Genomic DNA, 11857 nt, shown 5'->3' with positions numbered 1-11857 from the left:
CCCGGGCACAGGGCTCTCGAGCTTCACACTCTTGGCTGCTTCTCCAATCAGCTCCCAGAAGCTCCCGAACTCCAGTTTGGAGTCATTACAGCTCCCCAGGTTGGCAATCTTCTCCTCCAGCCCACAGTTGCTCTGTGGGGAAGGGAGACACCACAGCTCAGGAGGCCGCGCCTTCAGGTCTTCCCACTCCACCCTGCCCAGGGGCAGGCAGCAGGGCCTGGGTCTACCCAGCCCTGGCAAGGGAAGGGCTGGGGTTGCTAGTGCCCATGTGGGTGGGGTCTTAGAGCACTCGCTCAGGCAGTCAGGGTGCTGGCTGGGGCAGAATCCACTCCCTCAGTACCGGCATGAGGTGCGGCAGCTGTTGGGTGACCAGGTCCCGGAGCTCCGAAGGGGTCAGCGTCTCCTTCCTGCCCTCCACCGAGTACTGGTGGAAGTTCTTGATGAGGGTCTCAATGGCCTTTTCCACATCACTGAATTCCTGGGCATCCTGAGGGCAGGGACATCACCCATGTCAGGGAGCCTTCACCCGTCCTACAACACCCTGCTCTCCCAGGAGTCTGGCAATGCCAACAGAGCAGAAGACAGCTGGAAGGCACCTGGGTTGCCACCCACTCCAAAGCCCAGTATCCAGGCCTTCTCCCCCGACCCCCACCCCAGCCTCTGGGCCACAGCAGCCTCTGCCCAGAGCCACCGGTTAGGCAAGGCTTCCTTCCCACCACCCACCAGCCCCAGGCAGGGCAGGTCCCAGCACGTGCCCAGGCATCCTCTTCCCAGGAGGACTCCATCTGCATCACCCTGTGTGGGCTCAGGGGTGAGGGTCAGCTCTCCCAGGCTGAGTCTGGGGTGCAGGGCAAGGCCAAGGTGAGGGGCAGACATCAGCAGGGGGCATAGACCCTCGAAGTGGAGGAGAGGAACATGGAAACAGAAAGCAGGCCAGGAACGAAGGGGCCCACCTCGGCATTGGCTGACCGACACTGTCCCATGGTGCTGGCGGGCTTCGACCCTCGTCCCTCGCGGAGCTGTGTTCTACAGTCTGCCCCACAGGAGCTGATGGCTCATGATCTGCCTAAGGAGGAGGCCTGGGGTGAGGGGAGTTCAGCAGTTCTCTCTCCACTGCCCCCTTTGGCTCCATCCCCAGGAGCCCAGGCCCAGTTCCTGCCCGGCTCCAGGAGCTAAGAGCATAGTCCCCAGGCCAAGGCATTCAGAGGGAATCCCTCTGGCCTCCCTTAGTCTCATTCCTCCCACCTCCTCCAACCCCCACCTTTCCAAACACACACACCAAACTCCAGGACCTGGAGCTGCCCCACCTCTGGCCCTTCCCCTGCAGTCTAAGATCAGAAAGCTTAGTGAGCCGTCAGGACAGGGAGCAGCCCATTTGGGTGAAAAGCCCTGGGTTTCCTTACCTGCTAGCAGCCGCTGAGACTGGGTGGGAGAAGCCAGCTCACCTGAGCTCAGCTCTTATACCTGGGGGAAGGGAGGGGAGGCAGGGGGCTGGGCCTCCTCCCTGAGCCACCTCTGCTATTGCACTGCCCAGGCCATGAGCCAGCCCTGTGAGCCCCACCCTCCGCTGGCCAGCACTCCAGAGCCTGCCCCACCCCTGCCGAAGAGGGCTTCAAGGAGGGCTGGGTCTGGGATGCCTCTGGTCTTTGGCACACAGAATCTTAGAGAGACAGGGAAAGGGAAGTCAGAGAGAGAGGGAGGGAGGACCTGGAGACACCATGGGGTCCACCCTCAGAGCAGAAGGGCCTAAGGGACTGTGCGGCAAGGAAGGGGGTGTCTGAGTCAGTAAGCAGGAAAGACGGAGAAGCAGAGGCTGATCAAGGCAGGGCTTGTGAACAGAAGGGAAGGAGGGACATGAAGGGAGTTCGGTGGGGGCCTCTCTGGACTCTCAATCCCAGCCTTCCCCAGTAAAGGCAGAGTGGGGGCAGAGGAAAGAGCAGGGCAGCTCAGTAGAGGAGCCGGGTGGGTGCTGACCTGACCTCCCTGCAGCCCCCTCAGCAGCCCAGCGGGCAGGTGTGCAAGGCCCAGGTGGGCTCCCTGGCAGTTGCTCATCTCTTCAGGCAGGTTGGGTTGCCTGCTCCTCCCTCCCGCAGAAGCCCGTGCTTCCCTAACTCAGAACAGGAAGCCCCCACCCCTGCAATCCAGTACCCGGGATGGCACCCCAAGGACCCTCCAGGAACTCGGTTCAACCTGGTGGCCCTCCTCGCCTGCTCAGGCCAGGGGCCTGTAACTACAAGTGACAGGGAGGAGGTAGGAAGAGGGGCAGAGGGCTTAGCACGGGACAGGGCAAGGATGGGTGAGGCTCAGAGCTAAAGTTCCAGGCACCTTTCTAAACTCTCAGATCAGATTCTTCCAGTGCCCCTTCCCGAGTCACCTTCCAGGGCTCCCATGTGCTTCTGGTCTAGGGGCCCACCTTAAGGGTCTCTTCCAAAAGTGTCTCCTTCTGAGAGTTCCTCTGAAGAGTTTCAGAAGGGGTCCCTTCAATCTGAAGGCTTCTACGGGGCTTCTCCGAGAGTTCCTCAGCCTGGAGTCCCTCTGAGGAGTCGCAGTCTCCAGAGTCGGTGTCTCACCGTGGGGAGCCCTGGTGCAGGAGAGCCTCTGGATGTCTCCACTAAAGTCCCTCTAGAGTCTGAGTCCGAGGGCCCACTGAGAGCTCTGTCTGGGAGGGTCTCAGTCTGCAACCCTTTTGTGGTGTGTCAGCCTAAAGGTTTCTCTGGACTAGTGGCGCCACATGGACACCTGACAGTCTGGCAGTGACAGCTGGGAGCCCTGCTGAGCTGCCCTCTCTGAGGCACCCCGCCCCTGCTCCCTCTGGTGGCGGGAAGGCAAACTACACGCTCCTCCAGCCGGCTAGGACAGGAAGGGTAGTAGACTTATGGCCAATTCTGCATTGGGGGACTGGCCCCAGACCTTCATCCCAATCCTTCAACGGAATTTGGTGTCCCTTCTCCCTCTGCTTCACCCCTGCCACGTAGAAGAGACGGCAGGGGTAGCGGGCGGGGGTGGTTTAGTGTTCCCAAGGGCCTATCCAGAGAGGATCCTTGTTATCAGATTCTCTGAAATTCCAATCCAGCTTCACCCACTCTTGTTTTTGTGACTTAACCTCTCTGAAATCTGCTTCCTCATCTTGAATACAGAATGTAAAAATAGTACCTACTTTACCTACTTCAAAGGGCTGTGAGAATTAACTAAGATAATGTAGGTGAAATGTGTCCCGCCGTTCCTGGCACATAGTAAACCCTCCACACATGGTCACTTTTCAGACTCGTTATCATCCAGGGGACAAACCCCAGGAATAAGAAAATGAAGCCAGGGCCATGCAACTGAGTGCCAGATTTCTGTCTCTGCCCTTCATATATTCATTCATCAACCTTTTTTTTTTTTTTTTTTTTTTTTTTTTTTTTTTTTTTTTTGGGCTCAGTTGTTTTCGCGGGGGAGATAGAAAGTGAGAAGTCACCCCCCCAACCCCAGGGGATGGCCATGCCACAACCCCTTCTCCGCCATTCTTCTCTTGGGATTTTGGGCACGTACGCACACGTGCCCAGTGTGAATTTTAAGCTGCCAGGTCCGGGATTTGAACCATGATAGACTACATGAGTGTCCAGTGACATAACCATTATACCAGTTACTGGTCCCACCCATCAACCATTTCTTTATTGACCACCTGCTCTGTACAAGACTTGGTGCTGGATGCCGTGGAATATTTGAAGATGAATAACATGACCTGTCCTTAAGGAGCTCATAATTTTCAGACCCCCTCAGCTCCTCCCTGGTCTCAAGAGAAGAAATCAGGGCAGGTGTGAGTAAGAAACACCTGTGTTTCAAGCAGGACGATTTATTGCGGGGAAAGGAGTTCTGCCTGGCCCTGCCCAGCCCTGCCCTGCCGGCTTTACTTCTTCCGGATCTCCAGGGCCTTCTCCTTCCTGATTTCCTTGGCCAGCTCCCCAATCAGTCTCCAATACTCATTGAACTTGAGCTCTGAGTCCTGATTCACATCCAAGCTCTTCATCTTCTCATCCAAGGAGCCCACATCCTGAGAAGACACGAAAGGGAAGGGAAGGGTTAGAATCTAGGGTTCTTTACTAAGAGAATGGATGGTAAAGGGGGGATGGTAGAGGGTGGGTGTGAGGTACGAAAAGAAAAAACATTTCACAGGCAAAGCGTGTAAAGTTCTCTGTCGGAATATATATATATTTACATATATATGCATATATAAAATATTACATACACCCTGATGGGGACTTCATGTAAAATCAATCTGAAAATTTTATTTTATTTTATTTTATTTTTGAAGAGGTTTTTGCTATAGGGCGCGTGCGCTCACCAGACAGACAGAGAGAGACAGAGAGACAGAAAGCCAGAAATCACCCCCCAGGGGGGATGGCCACGCCACAATCCCTTCTCCTCCATTCTCCTCTCGGGATATTGGGCACGCACGCACACACGCCCGGCGTGAGTTTAAGCCACCGGGTCCAGGACTCGAACCACGGCCAACTACGTGGGAGTCCAGTGACGTAGCCATTACGCTAACTGCTGGTCCCATCAATCTGAAAATTTTAAAAAGAATTTGGGGTTCTTGAGACAGCCTCATAACCTAGTGGTTAAGGGAGCCAGATCCCTCATGGCTGACCCCAGGTTGAATCCCAGTTCCAGAAGCTTGAAAAACACACTGGGCACGTGTGGTATGCATGCCCAGAATCCTGACAGAGGAACTGAGAGGGAATAGAGGCATGGTCCTACTGGGGGGCACTTTCTCCCTCTCGCTCTCTCTGGCTAGTGCACGTGCCCTCTGGCAAATTGAAAAGAAAAAAAGAAAGAAGGAAGGAAGGAAGGAAGAAAAACACACAGGGCAGGCATGTACGGGTGTGTCCAAGATCTTGATGGGATGGAGAAAGGAAGAGAAAAGAATTGCAGAAAGACTATGCCCTGTGGGGAGGTTCACTCTCTCTCTCTCTCTCTGCTCTTTAACATGTGTGCACCCTCTGGCATAAATTAATAATAATAATAATAGTGCCTGGTTACAATATTAATACATAAAAATAATAGCTTTTAGGCATAAGAATATTTTAAAAGAATTATTTACTTTTATTATTATTATTATTAAATTTGCTATAGGGCATGCACACTCACCAGAGAGACACACAGAGAGAGAGAGAGAGAGAGAGCAAGTCAGAAAGCAAGCCACCAGTTCCAAGATTCAAACTACAGTCAACCATGTGGGAGTCCAACACTTTACCTACCATCCCACCTACAGGCCCCAGCCATAGGAATATTAATCCATTAGAAAATGTAATGAGAGGGGCCGGCAGGTGGTGTGGTAGTTAAGGGTGATAGACTCCCACATTGTCAACCATGGTTCAAGTCCCGGACAGCAGGTGGAATGGTGGTTAAGGACACTGGGCTGCCACATGGCCGACTGTGGTTCGAATCCCAGGCCCAGTGGCTGGCTTTCTCACTTTTCCTCTCCCTCTCTCTCTCTTTCCATTTCTCACTCTTACTCTCTTTTGACCAGAGAGGGACAGAGTGAGAGAGAAAGAGGGAAAGTGAAAAAGCAAGCTGCCAGATCTGGTACTCAAACCATAGTTGGCCATGTGGGACTCCAGTGCCCTTAACCACCACACCACCTGCCGGCCCCTAAATAAAATAATTCTTTAAAAATAAATTTAAAAAAGAAGAGTAACTAAACCAGTTTGTTATAAAATAATAGATGAATGAAACAAAATAAAGATACCCAAAATACACATGGAAATTGAATAAATAATAAAGGTAGACTTTAACATCAGTAGAAAAATTTTAATAATGGGGGCCAGCGGGTGATGTGGTGGGTAGGGGCACTGGACTCCCACATGGCCAACTGCAGTTCAAGTCCTGGACCTGGTGGCTTCCTTTCTCACTTTCTCTCTCTCTCTCCATCTCTAATCATTTATAAATAAATAAATAAAGTTAAATAAAATAATTCTTTTAAAAATTTATGAAAAAAATAATGATACAATGATACAAAGACTAGGTTCTTTTTTTTTTTTTTTTTTTGCAGAGTTTTTTTTTTTTTTTTTTTTTTTTTTTTTTTTTTCAGCCCGGGGTTTCCCCCAGATAGAAAGCAAGAAATCACCTCCCTGTGGGGATGGCCACACCATAATCCCTTCTCCTCCATTCTCCTCTCAAGATCTTGGGCACAAACACACACGTGCCCAGTGTCAGTTTAAACCACCAGGTCTGGGACTTGAACTGTGGTCAACTACATGGGAGTCCAGCAACGTAGCCATTACGCCAACTGTTGGCCCCTGGAGAGTTTTTTTTGCTATAGAGTCTATGCATTCACTGAAGAGCAGAGACAGAAAACAAGAAATCACTCCCCAGGGGGGACGGCCATGCCACAATTCCTTCTCCTCCATTCTCCTCTTGGGTTTTGGGTTATGCACACACACGCACTCGGCATGAGTTTCAAGCTGCCAGATTTGGGACTCAAACTGTGGTCAGCCATGTGGGAGTTCAACAACATAACCATTAGGCCATCTACTGGTCCCAAGTTTGGGTTCTTAAAAATATGTTAAAGTGGGCCAGCCCCAAGGGCTTGTGTTTAGGAAGATGGATCTCATGTGACTGATTGTGTTGTTCAAATTTCAGCCTCAGTAGCTTGAAACACACACTGGGGGGCCAGCAGGTGGCATGGTGGTTAAGGGTGCTGGACTCCCTCGTGGCCACCCATGGTTCTAGTCCTAGACCTGGGGGCTTGCTTTCTCTTCTCTCTCTCTCTCTCTCTGTCTCTCTCTGATCAAATTTAAATAAATAAATAATTAAAGTTAAATAAAATAATTCTTAAAAAAAAAAGAAAGAAAGAAACACACACTGGGTTGGGAACAGCAGATGGCGTGATGGTTATGTCGCTGGACTCCCACATAGTCAACTGTGGTTTAATTCTCGGACCTGGCAACTTGAAACTCATGCCAGGCACATGTGAGTGTGTGCCCAAGATCCCTGTAGGAGAATGGAGAAGGGATTGTGGCATGGCCATCCCCCTGGGGGATGATTTCTCACTTTCTGTCTCTCTGTCTCTCTAGTGAGTGCACATGCCCTATACCAAAAATCTCTAAAACACACACACACACTCTGGGCACATGTGCACACATGCTCAAAATCCCAACAGGCTGGAGAAATAGAAAAGGGATTGCGACGTGATCATGATCATTTCCTGTGGGAGGTGTTTCTTCCCTACTCTCTCTCTCTGGCAAGTATAAGTGGCCTCTGGCAATTAAAAAGAAAAAAAACTTTAAAAATATGTTAAAGTTGGGAACCAGCAGTTAGCGTAATGGCTATGTCGCTGGACTCCCACATAGTTGACTGCGGTTCGCGTCCCAGACCCGGTGGCTTAAAACTCACGCCGGGTGCATGTGCGTGCGTGCCCAAGATCCCAAGAGGAGAATGGAGGAGAAGGGATTGCGGTGTGACCATCCCCCCGGGGGGTGATTTCTCGCTTTCTGTCTCTATGTCTCTCTACGTCTGGCGAGGGCATGAGCACCTATAGCGAAAACCTCTAAAAAAAACAAAAAGTTAAAGTGGCATGTGTTTTAATATGTTTAGGCCTGGCATAAATAGAGCAGCTAGTTAGAAAGTTTGATAGATCTATGTAAATTTTTTACATTTCATATGACAGAAACTACTGAGTCAAATGATAAAGAGTAGGTTAGGTGAAAATATTTGCAATATGTACAAAGGTTATTGAAAAAGTTCACAGATAATGAGTACTATTTAAAAACTGCAGGGAGGGACCAGCAGTTAGCATAATGGCTATGTCGCTGAATTCCCGTGTAGCCGACTGCGGTTCGCGTCCCGGACCCAGTGGCTTAAACTCACGCCGAGCGCGTGTGCGTGCGTGCCCAAGATCCCGAGAGGAGAATGGAGGAGAAGGGATTGCAGCATGGCCATCTTCCCCAGCGGGTGAGTTCTCGCTTTCTATCTCTCTGTGTCTCTCTGTCTGTCTGGCGAGTGCACACGCCCTATAGCAAAAACCTCTCCCAAAAAAAGACAACTGCATGGAAGGGCTGGCAGGTGGTGTGGTGTCTAAAGGTGCTGGGCTCTTACATGGCAGATCACAGTTCAAGACCTGGACCTAGTGGCTTGCTTTCTCACTTTTCCTCTCTCTTTCTCTGTCTGATGAAACTGAAAAAAATAATAATAATTAATAAAGTTAAATAATTCTTTTGTTTTTAATTATTAATTTAATTTTTAGTTATTCATTCATTTCTTTTAATTTGACCAGAAAGAGACACACAGAGAGAGAGGATATTATCATACACGTTATCATCAACCAATAATTTTCCATTTCTTGTTTCTTATATATTTTGTGCTTTTTTTTTTCCCGTTGGTTTCCTACCTCTCACCCTCTGCTATTTCCTTCCCACTGTCCTCCCACACTGTCTCTGGTATCTACAGTTATTTTCCATGCCTTCAACTCCCCCCACATTCTATTGATTCACTAAAGTCTTAATTAATTTTAAAATGTTCAATAGTAAGCAGAGCTGATATATACATATTTATGAACACATGTCTGACTTTAGATGTAAACCTCAGTAAGTAAACATACTCTGAAGTCGCACCTAGCTAGGGCTGTATAGCTTACTGCAGTCATTAAGTATTTTTTAATGCATTTTTAAATAATTATTTTTATTTATTCATTCATTTATTTTAATTTGACCAGAGAGAGACACAGAGAGAGAGAGAGAGAGAGGAAAGCAAGAAAACAAGCTGCCAGGTCTGGGACTCCAACCGTGGTCAGCCACTGGGGAGTGTCCAACACCTTAATCACCACACCACCCGCTGGTCCCTTCTTAATGCTCTTTTTTTTTTTTTTTGGGGGGGTGCTATAGGGTGTGTGTGCTCGCCAGAAAGACACAGAGAGACAGAAAGCGAGAAATCACCCCCCAGGGGGGACGGCCACATGCAATCCCTTCTCCTCCATTCTCCTCTCAGGATCTTGGGCACACATGCACACGCGCCCAGTGTGAGTTTAAGCCACTGAGTCTGGGACTTGAACTGTGGTTGACTACATGGGAGTCCAGTGACATTATGCCATCTGCTGGTCCTTTAATGCATTTTTTAATTTCAAGAAAAACAGTTTTAATTTTAATAGGTTAAAATCAAAAACATGTTAAGAGAAATTTGCTTAAGACTTAAAGCCAGGAAAAAGGTTAGGATTCAGTTCAAATAGTAGGTAATGAACCTATCAACAGTTCAAGAGAAGACAAATCAAAGCATAGAAGAAAATAAGTAGTATTTTTTTTTTAAAGAATTATTTTACTGGGGCTGGCAAGTGGCATGATGGTTAAGGGCGCTGGACTCCCACATGGCCGATTGCAATTCAAATCCCGGACCTGGCACTTGCTTTCTCACTTTCTCTCTCTCTCTTGCTCTTGCTCTCACTCTGTCCCTCTCTGATCATATTAAAATAAGTAAATATTGATTGATGGATTGATTTTTAATTTGACCAAATAGGAACAGAGTGAGAGGGAGAGAGAGAGAGAAGGAAAGTGAGAAAGCAAGTCACCATTTCAGGACTTGAACTGTGGTTGGCCATGTGGGAGTCCAGCGCCCTCAACCACCATGCCACCTGCCAGCTCCTATATTTTGGTCTAAAGTCAAAAAATTCTATTTCACTAATTCAATCTCATGTAATTAATCTCTCTTCTATTGAATTTATGGTTACTGTGGTCTGATCTTTCCATTTAAACTTTGGAAGTTAGCATTCAATGTTGGATTTGTTCATACCATTAGGATAGCCATTTCCTTGGTTGTTTTTTGTACTCTTATTTCTGTGTGTCTGACTTTAGTTTTCCTGGTATAGCATTCCTTTCAGCACTTCAGGAGGTGCAGGTCTGGTGGTAAGTTCTTTCAGATTTTGTTTATCTAAGAATGTTCACTTTGTAAGCTAAATAATGCGATTGAATGTCTAAAAAATGTAAATAAATAAATAGATAAAATTATTTTTTAAAAAAAGAATGTTTTTGTCTTTTTTTCCATATGAAGGATAATCTTGCTGGGTATAGTATTCTTGGTTGAAATTGTTTTTCACTTAACAACTTGAATATCTTTTCCTATTCTTTCCTTGCTTGTATTGTTTCCAAAGAGAGGTCTGACGATAGCCTGATGGGATACCCTTTGAAAGTAACTTGATATTTCACTCTTGCCAAAATTAGTATCTTGTCTCTGTCCATGGTTTTGGGCAATCTGGCTATGATGTGCCTTGGGGAAGATTTTCTTGGGTTGATTCTACGTTGGGTCCTTGGTATTTCTTGGGTCTGGATCTTTGAATGCCTCTCTAGGTTTGGAAAGTTTTCTTCCAGGATTTCATGGAATAGATTATCAATGCCCTTATTAGTTTCTTCATCTTCTGGGATACCGATGATCTGAATGTTTGGGTGCTTAATGGTATCTAGTATTACTCGTATGTTATTCTCATTTTTTGGGTTATTTTCTCAGTCTTTTTGGTGAATTTTTCTAAGGCAGAGGTTCTATCTTCTACATCTGAGATTCGATTTTCTAAATGATCTAATCTGCTTTTAATACTTTCAACAGAGGTTTTGATTTCCTGTATTACAGCTTTCATCTCTAATAATTCCACTTGATTCTTTTTTATGATGTGTATTTCCTCTTTCAGATCATGCAAGAATTACCTCACCTCCTGGAATTCATTGTCTCTTTTCTCCTGCATCTTCTGAAGTTTGTTGTCTCTCTTCTCTTGCATCTCTGTTAGCTTTGTCACTATGAATATTATAAATTCTTTGTCTGACATTTCCACAAGTTCCCTTGTATTGTCTGTGGAGGATGAGGAGTTATTATTTTCCCTTAGGGGAGAGATATTTTCTTTATTTCTCATATTTCTTATGCCTCTGTAGTGGTTCCTGGTCAGATATGATGTATTATACTTTTTTCCTTAGTTTTTGGAGTTAAATCTGAGCATTCAGTGGGATGCAGGAGGAAGTGACCTACAATCTCTAAACAGTACCATGTTTCTCCCTTTGTGCAGCAAATTCAATGGAAATTGAGGATTAATCTGACTCTAAAAGTATTCAGATATTTGGCTACTGAGCACCTAGACCTGTTTAGAATATCAGTGTGTGAAGGCTGAGCAGAAAAGTGAGAAAGGTTAAAAGAAAAGAAAAAAAAGAGAAAAAACAAGACAAACACTTTTTAAAAAGAGAAAAAAAATTTTAAGCAAAAATGAAAACCATGTGGTGCACAACACACCACATGAATGTGGCTGCTCAGAACTCAGATACAGAAGGCTGGTGATTGGCTTGTCCTGGCTCCTGGCTAGACCTGGAGGACAGGAGGGTGAAGTCTGGGCAGAAGGTCTGCAGTGGTCCTAGTCCCTGAATGGGGCCACTCAGAATTTTGCAATTTTTAAAAAGATAATAATAATAATAAACAAAATTTAAAAAATAATTTTTAAAATTTTAAAAAATAAACTTGTACTTTTAATTCCATTTTTGTAAACTTCATCAATTTTCCTTATATAATAAAAAAGGTTAATTTCTGGACTAACAGGGCTCATGCTTATCTGTGCGTGGAGGTTAAAGCACTAGATCCCACATGGCTGACAATACGGCCTGAATCCCAGACCTGGTGGCTTGAAAATCACACTGAGCACGTGTACATGTGTGCCCAAAATCACTAAAGGAAACTAGAGGAGAAGGTACTGTGATATGACCATCCTCCCTGGGGGGGGGGGGGATTTCTTACTTCTCTTTCTGTCTGTCTCTCTCTGGCACATGCACACACCCTATGGGAAAAAAAAAAATGGAACCAGCAGTTAGCGTAATGGCTATGTCGCTGGACTCCCACGTAGTCGACCGCGGTTCAC

General features: G+C 46.7%; 2 protein-coding genes across 3 annotated transcripts in view; both read right to left on the bottom strand.

The window, feature by feature from the left end:
* The window catches only part of S100A14 (S100 calcium binding protein A14), a 4080-nt gene extending 714 nt beyond the window's left edge, over positions 1–3366 (bottom strand). The window contains exons 1-4 of the mRNA XM_027776306.1: positions 2414–3366; positions 954–1066; positions 341–487; positions 39–132 (exon numbers count right to left, since the gene is read on the bottom strand). Coding sequence (XP_027632107.1) covers positions 39–132; positions 341–487; positions 954–983 — 271 coding nt within the window. The 5' untranslated portion in view covers positions 984–1066; positions 2414–3366. The remainder of the gene's footprint in view (positions 1–38; positions 133–340; positions 488–953; positions 1067–2413) is intronic.
* A 259-nt stretch (positions 3367–3625) lies between these two features.
* S100A13 (S100 calcium binding protein A13) overlaps positions 3626–11857 on the bottom strand; it is a 15935-nt gene continuing 7703 nt past the window's right edge. Inside the window, exon 2 of one of the 2 annotated variants that reach the window (XM_027776294.1) lies at positions 3626–4033. In XM_027776294.1, coding sequence (XP_027632095.1) covers positions 3890–4033 — 144 coding nt within the window. In that variant the 3' untranslated portion in view covers positions 3626–3889. The remainder of the gene's footprint in view (positions 4034–11857) is intronic. The other variant, XM_006159822.3, reaches the window with a different exon arrangement.

The sequence above is a fragment of the Tupaia chinensis genome, unplaced genomic scaffold (assembly GCF_000334495.1).
Source record: "Tupaia chinensis unplaced genomic scaffold, TupChi_1.0 Scaffold000659_1, whole genome shotgun sequence".
NCBI classification, from domain to species: domain Eukaryota; kingdom Metazoa; phylum Chordata; class Mammalia; order Scandentia; family Tupaiidae; genus Tupaia; species Tupaia belangeri.
Note: the sequence above shows the minus strand (reverse complement) of the source record. Positions and strands in the feature narration are given on the sequence as shown.